This window comes from Malus sylvestris, chromosome 1 (genome assembly GCF_916048215.2).
Source record: "Malus sylvestris chromosome 1, drMalSylv7.2, whole genome shotgun sequence".
NCBI classification, from domain to species: domain Eukaryota; kingdom Viridiplantae; phylum Streptophyta; class Magnoliopsida; order Rosales; family Rosaceae; genus Malus; species Malus sylvestris.
Window position 1 is genome coordinate 16,703,520 of NC_062260.1, and position 19,206 is coordinate 16,722,725.

The following is a 19,206-nucleotide window of genomic DNA, read 5'->3' on the forward strand; positions in this document are numbered from 1 at the left end:
GGAGTTTAAATAATATCGTTTGTTAAAAAATAAAAAATAAAAAAAATCTCCAAATATAAGTTTATTTTCTCCTTTAATCATTTCATAACTAATTGCAACATATGTCTCCGAATGTCTAGGGGCCCTACCCTATGATTGGGCTAGGCTTTTATTCAATCATTTTTAAAATGGGTATGGCCTGGACTCTGCATATTGAGCCATGGGTCGTTCGAACATTCTCTTCATGGTTCTAAACTTTTGTCGCTTTCTACTTGACCAACTCTTTGAAATTTGAAAGCTCGGCCTAGTCTAATCCTAATAAGGTCGTAACTCTTACCAAAGAGAGTAATTTCTATGGTTCGTGTTTACTATCATCGTGATGTTTGTTATAATGATGTTTCGACCTATCAATAATACAATATTATAGTATCGCACGAGATTATAGCATCGCACGAGATGCTAATGTGTCCTCCTTATGAGAGAACTCAAAATGCGTATTTTTTTGGGGTCAATTTTATCCTTGTTTAGTTTGAAAGAAAATTGGTATTTTCATGTTGTATTTAAGTGTTTAGTATTTTAAGTGTAATTAGCATCAAGATAATGATATTTTTTTTTTCAGACTGTGGAAACAGTTCAAACACGCTAACGGGGCAGATAAGTTAAAGAATGAAACTTGATTGTCAAGTATCAACTTGGTTGCCAAGTAAAAGTCTGGATGAAATCAGTCAAAATCTTCAATATCTCTGAAATACTTGGTAGCCCTTTCTTTATTCCTCTCAACCAATTGCCTTGTGGACCAGTGGTAGGCATGCATGCATTTGACTATTGAATTCAAGCTACAAGTTCTCATGTGAATATAATCTACGACTATCCAGGACACATATGATGGAATTGAGAAGGTTCCATTTGTTTTTATCAAGTGGAACCACATAATTAGGAGGAAAACTTGCCATTTACGGGTTTCTAAAACTCCTAATCGTTCTTTCTACTCACGTGATGATAGCGATAGAGAGTGATAGTGAGAAGATCAGTGCAACTTCGACATTATGAGATCGATAGACAGATGAGTTGTATGAATCGTTTCACGTAAGTTTTCACAAGTTCATGCAACTCCCCTCCCTTGGTCCTCATCGCGTGATGTGAGTGATGCATAAGGGAGTTGCATACATAAGCATGTCCCTACACAAACTACTTCAAACAAATGTACTTAACGGACAAGGATCCTCTCCTGAGCAATTCCCTAGGGATCCTATGGATCCCGCAATCTTGTCTGTTCATCGTATATTGTGTGGTCAGAAATCATTTAAAATTTAAATTTTAAAATTCAAATATGAATAGTACCTAACGAAAACTGACCGCACGATATAAAATAAACGGACAAGATTGCGGGATTCCTAAGATCCCTAGGGAATTGCTCAGGAGAGGATCCTGGTCCGTACTTAACCAGCATTCATGCACCACGATCTTCACATGACATGCACTGCCTTTTAAATGCTCTAAAAATGCTACAAGCACACCACAAACGACATGCTTTTGTTATTTTGGAACTTTCAATATATTTGAGGAAGCCAGAGAAGCAAGTTCCAAAATTGGGGCAAACACTGCAAAGGCCGAAGAGAAGTGGGCACAGAAGGAAATGCCTAAACAACACATGTGCAGTTGGACTTCTTGTCAATCCTCCACTTTTGGCCACATGTTTTTAGTATTTTTGCATTTTGCAACCATACATATTACATATCTATATACTATTATATATAAAGCAGAAGAAGTTAGGCACATAAAAGCACAAAAGTGGGCAGGGGTGTGTGTGTTTTAGGGTTCATATTTATCCAAATTCCTAACCCTAACCATGGAAGATGGCATTTGATATTATAGTGAAAAGGAAACACACTTTAATATCTATTTTGAAAAAAAATTCTCGTGAACTTTGCTATTATCATTGCACCTACCTGTTAGATTATTGTTTGAGTGTTTCTCATTAAAATTATTTATTCTCGACGTGATTAGTCACAATGTTTGAAAATTCTATTGTGCTCCTGCGTATGACATTGCACCAAAGCAATGCATGATTGAATGTGCAATTTAGAAGCGAAACAACAAGAATGCAACGACTAAACATTCAAAATAGATATTACAAACCAGTAGCACCCTAAAAATTCCCCTTGATGTCATTGTCATTGCTTTTTCTCTAAGTTTTCTTTTAACTCTTCATAGTCCTTGGCCTTTTTTTCAGCACACATGGAGCACCTGCCTTCGGTCAAAATCTGCTTCACTGGTCACCGGTCAAGCCAATTGTAGAACTCAGGTACCATTTGGACCACATTCATCTATTACTCTTGAGACCCAAGTGACTTTTATTCTTTTACTCTTATAAGTTTTTTTGCTAATTATGTATGCTGATTTATTGGATCCTTGGCCTCAATTTTCTTGCTTTTTTTCTCCTCAAATTCTTTTATGGTAAAGGTTTAGACACCTCAATTTCTTTATAGAAAGTAGAAGTGTGAAAAGGGATGGCCTAAATTTGGAGGACAGGATCTATTCCTTTGCTCCTTTTCATGTGCATTTATGCAAATCTCACTTCGACTTGCCGATATCAGAATTCTATTATGTTTCGATGTATTTAGCAGTTAAAATCTTTGATATTGGATTCTAAATCAAAGATTTAACAATAAAAAATCTTAGTGTATAATAAACTCGGAAGCATACTAAAAAATCTCCACCGAGGAAAGTGAGAAAAAGATTGAGAAACTAAATCTAAGAATGTTCCTACATTTGGTTAATGCAGCTGCATCCAGTAGTTTCAATGCTGAAAATATGTACAAAAACAGTTGTGAGTAGCTGCCCCTTGTGAAAAGCATGTTGAGGTCACCTACCCGTGACAGCAGTTACAATTGCAGGAACAAACAAGGAAAATGTGGACAAGGGGATGTGAAGGCACCACACCAATGCATGTTACCTCAATTATGCGACAAGCACGAAACATCTGCATACCAAAAGTCGACCTCTGCTCCTGTCCCTGAACCACAAGACTTCACACGTATTGTCACATCCCCACCAATTGACATTTATAATTTTACGACTTTTTTCTCCATATTGAAAAATTGGCAATTACATGGCACAAGGGAACACGCGTCTATTTTTTTCCTGTTGAAAAATCTCCAAAAATCAACTCCGCCCTCGAGGAAATGGCAAAAATCTGAGGTGTAACCGGATGTTATCTCCCTTTCTGTATCTCTCAAATCAGGTCATTTGTCAACTCATCACGGGATGTGAGAGATACTGGGAGGGGTAGATAATGGGTTACAATCCCCACAGAGATAACAAGGGAACCCAAAATTTGGAAGAAGAGCAAGAAGAAAATAAACTAGTTCTCTAAGTTTCAGATGCATTCAACCAAGAGTTTTATGGAGAAGCCCTCAAAACTTTCTATCACAGTTATTCATCGTATCGATTCACAATTCAAAAAGGAAAGGAAAATGAAGGAGAGGGCCAAAAGCCTTAACAAGATAACTGAATTCAAATGTCGAATCTGGGTAAGAATTCATCTAATCCTCCTCCGACAGCAGAAGAATATACTACATATACATATATATATATATATCGACGATATCATCCAGTAAAAAAAACAGTAGTGATGATGGATGGTAAGAATGCAAATGGAGAGAAAACAATGAAACTAAGATTTAAGAAACAAAATAAATCTATCAGTTTCTTCATAACCAACAATTTGAGGGTCGGTTATACTTACAAATGTAATCGACCTTGCAAGAATACTTATCACAAACTATGTATGCTATAAAATAATCAGAGAGATTTTGCCCCCCTACTTGGTCATTAAGTAGTTATTTGTCTCTAATTCTAGCTAGCAATGCTATTCCTTTTTGGATTCCCTGCTGTATATCAAAAACATCTGAAGAAACTTTTAAATGGGTTCTTTCAGTACTATACCTATGGACTATGTTAACTGCATTGCTCGCACTACCCGACTGATGACAATGAATGTAACGAGTTGGATTCCCGGGACAATGCTGCAATCAACTTCTCCTTCGTCAACCGCTCCGATCCTTGAGACTTGACAACAAATGTATGGAGCACAGTGTCGTCTGCTGATGCAAGTTTTGACTCAACCACCGTGATCTGTGCCTCTTTGAATGCTTCGATGACTCTTGATGCAGGGTGTGAATCCAAAGGGCAGCTCACCCTTACAATAACCTCGTCATTAACAGCTTGAATATCCACATCAGGTGCCTGGTTCTGAATTTCCATACCTGAGCTAGCCCCCAAGGCCGAAGCATCTCTTGAAGTGCCCCCGAGATTCTCCCTCTCTGCTTCCATGACTTTAAGCTTCGCCTGGAGCTCGTTGATGTAAGCAATGGCATCTCCCAACAAGGATGCTTTGTCCATCTTGGATATATTGGGCACAACAGCTCTTAAAGCATAAAACCGCTGGTTTAGCTTCTCCCGCCGCTGCCTCTCTGCCTCCACATGATTGAGCGGTTCTTCTCTTCCATTTGCAGGCTTCCTACCCCTTTTCCGTGGCCTCCTTTCATCAGCTGTGCCTGGCTGGTCTTCCTTGCATGGAGCTTCAGCATCTGAATTTTCAGAATCCACACCAATGGGCCGGGGAGCCACAGAAGGCCTTGAAGTGGCCCCTGAAAAGTCGATTTGAATCGGCACCTGCTTCTGTGGTTGATATTGGTTATGACGAAAATCATCCCTGACCCCATTGACAAGTTCCTGTAAATTATTCACCGGACTTTGAGAAGCATACATCTCAGTTGGGCTCCCCTGTTTCACATCGTGAATGTGCGGCCAACTTGAACCATGAATACCATTTGGAGGACTTGAAAATGCAATCCTATTCCCATTTGAGTACACATCCCAGGGCCTCTCCTCCAACTTTCTAACAGCAAGTTTTTCTCTATAACGAGGCCGAACTAAGTTTCCTGAGTTCAAATCTTGCCCGAAAATCTTGGGAACTACTTCCCCTCTCTCCACAGGGCTCAGATTCGTTAGTTGGACATTTTCATCTCTCCTCCTTCCAATCATCGGCACACCTGCCACTGGCTTAGCCCTCATGTGCGAGGACTGTGTAGAGAACAGTGACCTTATGGACTGCAACAACTCTAAACGCTCCCCTATGCATCTCACTGAACCCAATTCAACTACACCAACATCTGTTGGGACTAAAACAATGGTCTGAATTCCAGCAGACTTAGCAAGAAACGATCGAACGCAATACTCCGACCCTGATTTCAACAAGTCCAAGAGCCAGACATGCTCCCCAGATGCAAAGCACTTGCCAGGACCCTCCTCTCCTCTTGGAAACGAAAAATACATGGAGGCAAGCAAGAACATCTCCATATCGGTGACCCGGTCTAATCCAAGAGCACCATTATACTCATCTGAGCTCCCAAACAAATTGTGTAACTTTTGCAGCACTATCTTCCTCATCCTCTGCTGGGTCCCATCCTCAAGGCTAAGACCGAGAATCCTCCTGGTTTCGGACTCTTCACCTTCCTTAGGCTCTCTACAAGAACCATCACCCCAACACAAAACCCAATCCCCAGACTTGGACCTAGAAATCTGCCAGAAAATGGCATAATTCCAGCTAAAATTCGATGCATTCGGACGCTCCACGAGATCCGAGAGCTTGTTGTGCAAATTCTCATCAGTCCCGATACCCATACATGAATTCTCATTCGAGGAAACCGCGCTCGAAATCAAGTAATCGAAAGCTCTGGTTCCTAAAACTGCAGCAACCATGGCTTTATCTTCATCATCCCAAACCCCTCCTCCTAAACCCATCTCATTCTTCATCTCCAAAATCCAGAAAAATCAACCACCGTACAAAAATGGAGCTAAAAATTTCAAACACCAGATCAAATCTCAGCCCCAAATACAACCTAAAAATGAAAAATCCCAACTTTTTTTACTAAAACAAAATCTTTATACATTCAACAAAATCAAACACTCCCACCAGGACTACAATTTCAGATCTCAAAAGCCGATAATTCTAAGTAAAAACCAAAACCCAGCAAAAATACAACAAAATAAATCCAGAAAACACAAAGGGTTAGGAAAAAACTACACACACCAGCTTCGGCAAAACAAATGAGATCATGAGGAGATGATTGCGCAAGGCAGCGAAGAAAGAAGAGTGTTGGGCACAGCAACCATTCCCGGAAAGTGAGAAAAAACAAAAAATTTCTCGGAAACCAAACAGGCAGCGATGTCACGAACAATAACGACAGCCCAGAAAAAATACCAAAAAAAAAGGTGCGGCCTTTGGTTCGTGAACTTCGTGTAAAAGCAAAAGTGTGGTGGGTGGAGAGAGAGAGAGAGAATTAGAAACTGGGTTTTGTAACGTTTGTCTTCTGTCTTCTTTGTTGTTGGACTCTCTTCCTCCTAAATCCTGACAGCACGAGTGAACCGTGGTTAAAAGCTCCGATTTGGGGTTAATTTTGAACCGTGGTTGAAGCTTTCGGTTTCGGGGTTTGAGAAGTAGTCGGCAGAGATTCTTGTGTGTGTACGTTTGACAAATGAGAAGCACATGTCAAAGAATGGGAAATTTGAAAATAATTAAAAATTAAGGGTTTGTTTGGTATCTTATTTGAAGATTTTATCATTTCTCAAAACATTTTTTAAGAATATTTCTTGAAAACAATTTTCTTTAAGATTCAAAAAGGTGATTGGTTTGAGATTTAAAAATGTTAAATCTTACGACTTAAACTAGACAAAGAGATCTAAAAAGAGAGGGTCACAAGAGAGGGAGAAAGAGGAGAGAGGAAGAAAGAAAGTAAGAGATGATTGAAGGAAAGAGAAAGAAGGGAAAGGATCAGACGAGATAAAGAGGAAGAGGAGTGAGAGAAAGAACCAAGAGAATGAAGATAACTGATTGGATGAAAGACGAAAAAGGTAAAAAAAAAGAGGAAAGAGAAAGAAGAAAAGAGAGAGATAGATTTGGAGTGGGAGGGGAGAAGGGAGATAAAAGAAATGAGTGAGTTTAAGTTTAAAAACTCTAAAAACTCACTTTTTATGTTTTTAGAGAATATACCATATTTTTTAGTTAGTTTTGAATTCAGTTTTCAAAAATAGTCCTACCAAACAAGTTTTTAAGGCCTAAAACTTGAAAATTGTTTTTGAGTTTAAAAAGTTGGATTCAAGTAGAGTACCAAACAAGCTCTAAGATTCCATGTAGAATTAAAGTCACACTTTTAAGTTGTATTAATTATAAGGCTAAATTGGATTAATGGTCTCTATCGGAAGATAGCCCCGTGATGAAAAAATTCGGATTTAGACTCTCATGATGAACTCTGTTAGGATTTAAGTCCAAAATTAACATTTATGTGAACTCTCTATTAACCCAAAATTAACAATCCCACCCTTCCCCCAAAGATTTCGGAGGGTGTATTCAATTAGGATTTTGAAAGAGTTTCAGGGAATTTAAATCTATGGAATTTGAGAGAGTTTGAGAGAAAAAAAAAATGAATTCCCAAAGATTTTGAGTGAATTAATTATAATTTTCAGAGAATTCACATGATTTGTAAGATAATTCTTTACATAGGGTTAGAGAATTTCAAAGAATTTGATCAACAATTTCCTTCGTTTTACAAGCCAAAATCAATTTTATTCTATTAATCTCAACAATTGGCCTTAGGACCCAAATCATAGTGTTTTCAAGTAGCTATCAAAGTGAAATTAACATTGGCATCCAAAATCTTGAAAGTTAAGGCTTACAAAATAAACTAGCTATCAAAGTTTTTTCAAACACAAATTGCATACTCCAATTCGTAAAAATAATTAATTATCTATTTCTCATCTTTGAATGCTATCACTCACAGTATCTATCCACATATTTGTAGCTACGTCAGCTCTCCATGCATTAGCAATTTGTCATTGTTGCTCTTGAGTTTGATTACCTAGTTCATCATCATTTTCTTCATCTTCAGATTCATCGTCTTCTAGTTCGATTGGAAATTCATCAGAACGGCACTCATTGCAAAGAAAGTTGTGCAACCCTGCACAAGCTAACATTGATTGGCCTACTTTCTTCAACTCTATATGTTGTGGCATCAGTATCATCGCCCAATCCAATTGAGTTATTTCCTTTAGCTGTTCCATCACAAAAAACAATCATCAAATCTTCATAGTCTGCAAATGTCTCTTTGCGAACACCTTGACTCTTTGGGTGAGACTAGCCAAAAAAAAAACCATAATAAAATTGTTAAATACAAAATGTATAAACATGAAAGATCATCATTGGCTTTTAAATTTTCTGGTCCAAAGCAGTGTCACTTTTTGTGTTCTCTGGGTTAATTCAATTAGAGCGAGTTTTTAAATTTCAGCTCGTTCTCTGAGTAAGATACCCAGAAGAAAAAAAGGAGTTTTCTTTACGGTAAAACTAGAAAAAGGAGCTTGCTTTCACTCTTAGGTGGCATATGCGGTTGAGATTTGATTTGGATTGTGAAGTTTCAAGCTTTTGGCTCCAATCCCTTGTAATTTATTAACCTTTAGATTTTGTACAGTTTGAGTAAGTTTATATTTACCCCCCAAATTGTGGTTCTTTCTTATTTTTATAAATCATGAAGCTTCTTTTACTGCAGAGAGGCTTCAACCACACCATCCTTAATCTGTAAGTCAGTTTTCACAACCCAATATTTCGTTTTTCAATATTTGAATGGAATCGAAGCATGGATCAACGAATTCATAGCCTTGGATGAATGAGTTTTTTCTTTTGGTTATGAAGGTTGAATGGGTTAATAGACAGATGAGGAGAATGTTAATTTTGGGCTTAAATCCTAACGGAGTTCACCACAAGGGTTTAAATCCGAATTTTTTCACCACGAGGCTATCTTCCGATTACCCTCTCATCACGGGGACCATTAATCCAATTTAGCCTAATTATAATTAAAAATTGATATGAAATTACTGATTTAATTTTAAAAGTACTAATACACGAAATTGTCACTTGCAATTATTAAGTATGATAGCAATAAGGAAGAATTATGAATTCAAAGTGGATAGATCGACTAAGGATCGTTTGGAAATTAGAGGTGTAAATGATAATTGCAAGTGGACTTCATATCAACTTTCGATTTATCCATTTTGAACTTTGAGGGTATATTAAAACTTTTTTTTTTAAGGAAAACTAATGAAAAATCCAAAAAAACTTCAATTTTAATGAAAAACCCTTTTTAAAGGTATAGTGAATAGTACAAGGGAAATGTATAAATGTGATTTTTCGTTAAAAGTGAACAGTATCGGGACTGTTTTGTTAAAACTCCCCTTTTTTTAATCAACTTTTAGTTATTAATATCAAAAACTTAAAAAGTGTGGTTGTATTTTTATATGATGTTCAAATTTTGATTATATTCCCAATTTACAAAAACAAGCTTATTATACTTATTTGCGTTTTGGTCTAATAATATATCGCTTTTAACAAAAAATTATTCATTTTGTTTATAATTAAAGGACTTAAAGCTAATCTATTTATATTTACAATTATCTCATGTAATTAATTAAGGTAAGTTTAGTTAGTAACAGCTTTTAATTTCTTGGTCCAAAGGTAAAACCACGATAGAAATGATTGAGCTTTCGAAAGGAAAATGTTTGAGCTTTCTAAATAATCTACATATATTGTTTTACTATTATTATATGAGATAAGACGTGAGGGGAAAACGTTTGAACTTACTGGTTATTTTATATTTGTTGTTTTACCATTGATATTTATATCTCATGATTTATTTTCGTGATAGTGTTTGCACATGTGATTACTGACAATATATACATACGAGACAGATTCGAGCGCAAAAGAAAGACGTTTGAACTTACTACTTATATTATATTAGTTATTGGGGTGTGATATCCACACACCTCATTTTACTTCTCACATACCCTTTTAATTTTCGACCGTCTAATCTGATGAATTGAAAAAGATCAACGGACAGAAATTATCAAGGAGTGTGTGGATAGCACACCCCTTAGTTATTTACTAGTGATATTCTTATTTCATTATATATGAAATAAATTCATGTAGAAAACAAAGAGGTTTGAGCTTACTACTTATCCTATATTTGTTGTTTTACGATTTATATTCTTGCCTCGTAATCCACTGCAATAGGACTAACAAAAAACAAGTAATCAACGACATATTGGGCAAACCAATATGTATGTTGAATTAAGACGTTTGAGCTTATAATTTATTATATATTTGTTGATTTATTACTTGATATTCTTACCTTGTAGTGCACCGTTATGAAATTTTATAGACGTGACTTCGTGATCCAACGGTTAAGATAAACCTGAATCGAAACTTATTTTCCATATTAATTTGGTTGTTTTACCATTGTCAATCTTGTAATTCAGGATATACTGACTTCTAGGTACTTACCAATATGCCAATAGGTGTAATTTATATCATATATTAAACATTAGTTTTCAAGAATTATTATTATTATTATTATTATTATTATTATTTGAAAGAAGAAAGTGTAGCAATGATCAATCAATTTTAATCAAATTGGAGTAATGGTCCCTCGATTAAAAATTTATTACTATTGGTTCCTCAACTCATCAAAATGTGTAACTATGGTCATTTTCGTCAACTTTGTCAAAATTTTGTCAAAATAAGTTATGTTGGAAGGATCATTGCTACAATTGGAATCTCTCAACAGTCAACTCATCAAAACATGTAACTATGGTCTTTTTTGTCAACTTTGTCAAAATGAGTTATGTTGGAATAACCATTGCTACAAGTTGAGGGACCATTTCTCCAGTTGGATTAAAGTTGAAGGACCAATGGTAACATATTTTTAGTTAAGGAACCATAGCTGCATATTTTGATGAGTTGAGGGATCAATGGTAATGGATTTTTAGTTGAGTGATCATTGCTCCAATTGAGTTAAAGTTAAGAGACCACTACTACAATTTACTTTATTTGAAAAAAAAGAAAAAAGAAAAAAAAAAGACAATTGGTGAACCACGATTATCTATCTCTTTTAAGTTTGAATGAGACTAGTTGAGAATTGCACCGTACATGTGATTACAATCAAGCAGATTCACGGCTTACAAAATATCAAACCCACACCTCATGTTTTTTCCTTTTAAAAAGCTGTTGTTCACACTTTTCTACTGAGTCAATTGTTAAACCAATGATCGAAAAAACATTTTTGGAGGTTGGGAAAGGTGATTGTGGTATAAAAATTTGTTCACCTTCCATTATTAATTTAAAATTGGGAACTAAAAAATTTATGGTTTAAAAGATTTCTGCAGATATGAAACGAATAGGGTGGAAAGTTTCAATCGCATTAGGAGTCTTTGTCTAAAAGTAACATCATGCTTTTCTTTTCTTTTTTCATAAAACATAAATGAATAAATTCATCATGTTGAAAGTCCTTACGTCCTTAGCTTAACATAGACGTGTCTACATTATCAAAACAAATAAATTATTGGAGCCACTCATTAAAATTTGTAGACATATAAGTTACAAAACTAAATTTAACCTAGATAATAGTTAAAGATTTCGGACTTGAGATCGAATAGACAGTTTAATTATCGTGTAATATTTTAAGATGTAATGAAGAGCGACAAAATAGAACGAAAAGGTATTATCATTTTTTACTTTGAAATTAATTGATGTAAGTACATGTTGAGAATATAAATGGCACAAATTGAAAAGAGAGTGATATTGTATGTGCTTATAAGTAATTGAGTTATTCTTCATAGTATCAGAGCAGGTTATCTCGTATATGAAGCTCAATGACCACACATGCTCCAAAACACTTAATTTGTGTTGTCTACATACTAGGCTTGAAAGTTCGCACACATAAGAGATTTGTTAAGAAAATCAATTCCATATCGAAGAAATAAAAAACATTATATGAGTTTATAAGTAGTTAGGCATGAAACCGCAACTTTCTTTAATATCATAGGTACACTATTTTTAAGGAAAAAAGTGTGGTGTGTGAAGACTATGTTGTCTCCTCCAATGCGATTAAATTATCTTCACTTATGTGCTTAACAGTTCTTAGTGGGGTCCATCAAGAAGGGAAAACGCGGTTGACGCGTGTAGGTCCCCCAAGACACGAACAACACAAGAAAATTACCGACGAAGGAGATTTTTTAAAGTAAAACTCTTAATGGATTCTCTGCCACTTTATTATTTATGTCAATTCTTGTGTGACATTATATAATATTGTGTAAAAAACATGAAGTGACAGAGATGTTATGAAGAGTCCCACTATTAAGAGAGTCTCATTAGCATTTCTCATTACCAAAAGAAAACACAATCCAACAGTGGAAAAACCATTAGCTTTTTAACCAAAATGATCTCTGAGATTGAAAAAAAAAATATTTACTTTAGTGAAGTGGTTATTGAGTTTGTCCATTATCAATCATTTTGTTTATAAAAATCTTCATTAAATGGAAATGCAAGTGGAGGATTTGATTAGACAGAGATACAATCAATTAACGAAGATTTTAAACATAGGGACCAAAATAGTTCTCGATGAACACTCAATAACGATTTGTATCGACTTTCAATCTCAAAAATCAAAGTGAGAAGTTATGTCAAGATCAAAGACTATTTTTACTAAAAACAAAATCATTGGATTGTGTTTCATGATTGGGCATCAGATATTCATAATGAATTTTTGTATATGTTTGAGGTGAATGAGGATCATCTCCGAATCCTCTTTGTGGGGATTCCGCAGATACTCCAATCACATCCGTTTATTGTACATCGTGCGATCAGTTTTCGTCAGGTACTGTTTTTGTTTAATTTTAAATAAAAAAAATTTACAATGATTTCTAAGCACATGATATACAATGAACGAATATGATTGAAAAATCCTTGAAATCCTCACAAAAAGAATCCAAAGAGGATCCTCATTCGTTTGAGGTTAGAAGATTTATTACGATTAGGAGGCACAATAATCACGATGGTGGGCCTTAATTGAGTAGAATCAAAGGAAGATGAAAATTGATAGCGATTCTTAGCTAAATATCCTTAATGGTGGGTTTATTGTCACTGTTTCTCATTTTCTTTTTACACACTGTATCAATTATAATAATTTGATATCAAACATGTAATTTATAAAAGTCGATTCTACGGTTCTTACTCCAAAGTCGCACTTAAAATCAATTCCACATTCTTTATGGTTCTAATACAAATGCATCTTAATGTAGAGTAGAGGAATTTATTTGGGTGTACCAAACAATTAAAGCAGAGAGCATGAGTATTACTGTACTATGAATTTTTGGCTACCGAACCATGGTGGCTAGGGTTTGCCTTGTAGGCTTAGAGCCAAAACTCAACCATACAACCAATCACTTAGTTACAATCTTTACTTGATTCGGCATAATATCATGTGTTTAATATACTTATCATCTTGACGGTCAAATAATTAACTAAATATATATATTCACAAAAATTATATACGATCATCAGATAATAATTGTATCTAATATATGCAAATGTTGTAGGTAATTAAATACTGAGTATTTTAGCTGTTAAGTTTTGAGTTTCATAATTGCTTAAATCTTTTTTTTTTTTGTCAAAAGATAAATTTTGTTATATTAAGTCTTGAGTATCATAATTGTTTAAAAATCTTTTGTTTTTGTTTTTTTTTTTTCTATCAAAAAATAGATTTTGTTATATTAGATGTTAGATTAGTCATCGACGGAATTTGAACATACACCATCATGTAAGGACTTGCTTTAAATCTTTTGTTTTAAATCCTACTTATTCATTTCCGCATTATTCTCAAGTAGTATCGAATAAACTTTTGGATAAAACATAATTAAATAAAAAAGAAACTAAATGTTATAAACTTTTTATTGAAGTGTGAATGTGTAAATTCTATATTATATTTGATTTTAGTTATTCAACCTTATTAAGACATGTATTCCTTGGAGGAGAATGATTTCTCTTTTATTACTATGAATAAAGGCACTGGGTACAGGGAATAACACATTCTCTACACAACCCTACAAAGACATCTCTCTCTATATTTTCTCTATGTCACCGACCCCCTCTCCCCTGTCAATTAAATATAGGCCACAATATGTTATCAGCACGTTCATACCGCTGCGCTTAGGATCTGACGTGGAAGTTTTCTGCCGCAAACCAGTTCACCAATATCATCATGCAATTAGGTTCTTTCAAAACAACGGTTTTTATCTCGATATTTCTGTAGCCCTGATAGCATGAACATTCACCATAATGCATGACCCAACTTTACGTTTTTCAAATTTTAGATTCTACATAAACTGTGTATGCATTTTATCCATAATTCTTGAATTATATTGCCATGAATTGCATCCTATATATGTTCATTCATTAAATTATTTAATTAAATATGCATTGAATTAATTGAAAAAAAAATCAAAATTTTTTTTTAGGGTTATTCGAACCCATGACCGGAGCTAAAAGCTTCACGCCTTTAGAACCCAAATCCACAATGTCGTTTCGACGTCGTCCACCTGCCAACTCTTACGCCCTTCATGGCATCCTACGTATGGCCTGCAGCCATGCCCTGCCATCCCCGACGACCTGTAATCGTCGCCGACTTTGATTTTGGTTGAGATTCGTATAAATCTCCATGGATTTGAAAACCCCAAATTTGAATATGAGGGTTTTTTGGTTTATGGACGTCGAGATTTCCCTTTTCTCTTTGTCACACCATCGAATTCCATGTCAAACCCTTAACTCGCATCGAGTTCTTTTGACCAAAACATGGCCGCTTAAAACGGCGACGACGGCCTTCGTCCTTGGTGACCACACCCAGTGAAGTTAGGGTGTTCTTTTGGCTGAAACCCAAGCCCAATTGGGTTGGCCTTCTCAACCTGCAATGGAAATTTGTTCAAACTAGACTCACCTGATACGGCCTAAGTCCACGACTCGACCCAAAGCGCGACACCAGCCATAGGGCTATGGTGACTCTGCGCCCGCAATGCACCTCCGTATACACATAATCCTAGCTTGCAGTTGGTGTATCGGGGCACTTACACCGCGCTGCATCTGATCAGAGCCCATTTGGGCCTCTGTTTTTTGGACCCGGTTCTTACAACCCGTTTACTGCTACTGGGCTCGCAACCCAAATTCTGTTTGGGGCCTGATCAGCCAGCGTCTATCTAAACCCAGTTTTGGCCATAGACCATAGTACAAATTTGATTAGCCCACTCATGGGCTTTGACCCCTTATTTTGGGCCCCGAATTTAATTGCCTAATTATTATTTAGGCCCTATGGGTTTTAGAAATTTTCCCCCACACCTTAAATTTGGCTCGAAGTCCAAATAATTATTCAATTATAATTCTAGACCTGAAGTTTTATTTGCATATTTTCTTGTTGCATTTTTCTGTATATATATTTGTGTTTGTCTGCAGGAACATATGAACCTGAAGTTCATAATTATTTTGAAACCTGAAGTTTCTAGAAACATGCCTTGTTTGAAAACCTGAAGTTTTCCTTAAAAGCATCACCCATGAAAACCTGAAGCTTTTTCATGTAAATTTAAACCAATACATGTCTATTTGAACCTAAATGTTCTACTCATATGTGAATGGACTGATTTTTTCTTCTTCATCACACTAACCACATCTTGTCCATTTATTTTGTGATAGGAACATGTTGAATTTGAACAAACTCTACTTCACCGCTTTAGAGGTCTCTATAAGAAACTAACTCATGTGGGTCCCAGATGTGAAGCTCCACCTCACTGCAAAGAATTTATGTCCTGCCATTGAAGATGAGACGAACAACCCAGTTGGTGAAGCTGAGAAAGCCACTGCTATGATCTTCATCCAAAGACACATTCATGATGCACTGCAAACCGAGTACCTTGCTGAGGAGGATCCACAAGCATTATGGGTCGCTTTGGCTGATCATTTTGATCACTAAAAGGACATCTTCTTGCATGAAGCAAGACATGACTGACAACATTTATGCTTCCAAGACTTTAAAATTCTATGAATGAATATAATTATGAAGTTTGTCAAATCCGATCACTTCTCAAGTTCTGTAACGAGACCTTGATCGAAGATGATCTCTTGGAGAATACCTATTCAACCTTTATGCTACTAATATTGTCCTGCAACAACATTATAGGGCTCAGAAGTTCACTAAGTTTTCGGATTTGATCTCTGTTTTACTTTTCATTGGAAAACAGAATCAGTTGTTGATGAAAAATCATCAAGCTCGACTTACTAGGGCGACTGATGTGCTTGAAGCACATTATAGCACAAATCAGCGCCCAAAATGCCAACATAGGCGTGGTAGGGGCGGCCAGAAGCCACCCCGTCAAGATCAACAGAGCCAATGCCCATCTTAGGGAGGAAATCGAGCCTATAAGCGGCCTAAGTTTGCTCTCAAAACCCCAAACTTCAAGAATAAAGGCAAAGTACCTGAAACCATGGATGCAGACATGTGTTACTGATGTGGTTCAAAGGACCATTGGTCCCGTGTTTGCCATGCTCCCCAGAAGGTTGTCGCTGAATATCATTATCGTCGTAAGAAGTTTGAATCAAACATTGTGCAAGTGGATGAACCGAAAAGTACTAAGATGGAGGTTTCTGACTTTTAGGAAGATACCACCCCTATGGAATATTAGAATATTAGACATGAACTATTTCTAGTTAAATTTTAGATAATGGGGCCGAATTCCATATAGTGGCTGAACCCCCCTTGTTTTCAATTTTGAACAATTTTCCTTTATGTTTGGATTATTTGTTGGTGATTTGTTTTTTGGATAATAAGTTTTTTTTTTTAATTACCATCCTTGAATATATAAACTATTTTAAATGGATATTTGTTTTAAGATTTCTTTTCATGTGACCGATTCAAATTAATTTTTATTTCTAGGTATGACTAGTGGGAAAGTTAGTTGTCCGGCAGATAGTGCAACCACACATACCGTTTTATGTGAACGCATCTATTTCACTAACTTCATACATAAGAATGCACCTCTGACAACCTTCTCAGGACCATCCAACCTAATTGAATGATGTGGTAAGACACGTATAATGTTGTCCAATGGTATAATCTTGACCATTGATGAGGCATCTATTCTCGGCGTTCCAAAAGAATGTTGTTGAGTTTCAAGGATATTAGAGATAATAATTATCACACTGAAACCTATGTAGAAAATAGAGTTGAACTTCTATGCATCACTTTCTATGAATATAGCCAGAAGCGTATTCTATAGAAGATAGAGTGTATCCTAAATGGTTTGTATAATACAACCATACATCGTACAGAAAGCCACTATGTGGCTGGCCTTACCTCTGGGACCGCGCACAAAATTACACTTTGGCATGTTTGTTTGAGACACCTTGGACGAACATCAATGCAACGTATCCTCAAATCATCACACATACATCCACTAACCCGAAATTTAGGTTCGATTCAAGGAATCGCATGTCAACCTGCTCTATGGGAAAACTTATTATTAAGCCTTCTTATGACAAGATTCGTTCGAATCCTCTTATTTTTCTACAAAGGATTCAGGGGAACATTTGTGGACCGATTCACCCTCCATGCAAACCATTTAGATATTCTATGGTTTTGGTTGACGTTTCCACACGTTGGTCACACATGTGCTTGTTGTCCACAATGAACTCTGCACTCCTAACATTTGTCTCAGGTTATCAAGCTTAGGGATCACCACCCTAATTATTCAATCAAATCTATTCGATTAGATAATGTTGTAGAATTCACATCTAAAACTTTTTGTGACTATTGCATGTCGGTTGGGTTTTGAAGTTTAACATCCAGTACCCCATGTTCACACCCAGAACGACTTGGCAAATGCATTCATTAACTGCTTACAAATGATTGCTTGATCGTTGGTCATACGTATCAATATCTCGATCGCTGCTTAGAGCAATGCAATATTGCACGCAGCTATGTTGGTTCGCCTGAGGCCCGTTGCTACTCAACCATATAATGCCAATCAGTTGGTTACCGGATACGAACTCGACATATCACATTTGCACATTTTTTGTTGTGCTATATATGTGCGGATTTCGCCATCCTTATGTACAAAAATGAAGCCTCAACAAATGATGAGAATTTATGTCAGATATAATTCTCCTTTGATCATTTGTTACTTAGAACCCTTGATAAGAAATCTGTTTACCGCTCGTTTCGCGGATTGTCACTTCTATAAGACAGTCTTTCCATCATTAGGAAGAGATAAGAACGTTAACGTTCCTGAAGAACAACGCGAATTATCGTGGACAACTCAGTCTAAAACTGAAGTGCAACACAAATTAGATATTTAGAGCGTAGCTCAGAGTATGCTAGATGCTTTCACCAATCTAGCGCAAGTGATAAGATCACATATTCCAGCTACGAATGTGCTTACAAAGATAGATGTACCAAATGTACGACGAACATCCCTCATGGATGCCCAAGACGTCACTTTGGCCGATCCACATACATTAGTGGCTAGCCAATCATCTGCCCCTACACATAAGCATAGAAGACCACTTGGTTCAAAGGATTCACACCCCTGAAAGAAGAAACCCATGACACAGGCCCCTGAAGAACCTACCGTGAATCTGACTGTCGCCTACTTATTCTATCCAACTCAAGAGGAAATTCTAGATTATAGAAGCGTCCTTGAAGAGACAAATCCACCTCTATAAAATTGTGAGATTTCGGTCCATTATGCTAGCTTGGATAATGTTTGGTGTAGAAATGAAATGATTGTCAATGATGCATTAACATATGCAGTAGCTACTGAGATCATGTTGAGCGATGACATTGAACCCCGTTCTATTAATGAATGTCGATGTATAACTGATTGGTCAAACTGGAAACAAGCAATCCAAGTCGAACTCGATTCGTTTGCAAAACGTAAGCTGTTTGGACCTGTAGCTCATACTTCTCCACATGTGAAGCCCGTTGGCTACAAGTGAGTTTTCATTCAGAAACGTAATAAAAAGAACGAAATTGTGCGTTACAAAACTCGTCTTGTTATGCAAGGTTTCTCATAACTCCCTAAAATTAACTATGACGAAACTTATTCACCCGTTATGGATACGATTACTTTTCGCTATCTTATCAATTTGGTAGTTTCTAAAAAATTGAGTATGCAGCTGATGGATGTAGTAACTGTATATCTCTTTGGGGATCTTGATATGAATATTTATATGAAAGTTTCGGAATGACCTACATTGACTGGATCAAATATTTCCAAACACCAGAATACGCTCTCAATTCG

General features: G+C 36.2%; 1 protein-coding gene across 1 annotated transcript; it reads right to left on the reverse strand.

Annotated features, from left to right (window-relative positions):
* Positions 1-3,636: 3,636 nt before the first annotated feature.
* On the reverse strand, positions 3,637-6,387 carry LOC126623298 (transcription factor MTB1-like). Its single transcript, XM_050292149.1, has 2 exons — positions 6,077-6,387; positions 3,637-5,885 (listed from the first exon to the last, which is right to left on the reverse strand). The coding sequence occupies exon 2, from the start codon at positions 5,797-5,799 to the stop codon at positions 3,958-3,960; it is 1,842 nt and encodes a 613-aa protein (XP_050148106.1). The 5' UTR covers positions 5,800-5,885; positions 6,077-6,387; the 3' UTR covers positions 3,637-3,957.
* Positions 6,388-19,206: the final 12,819 nt, after the last annotated feature.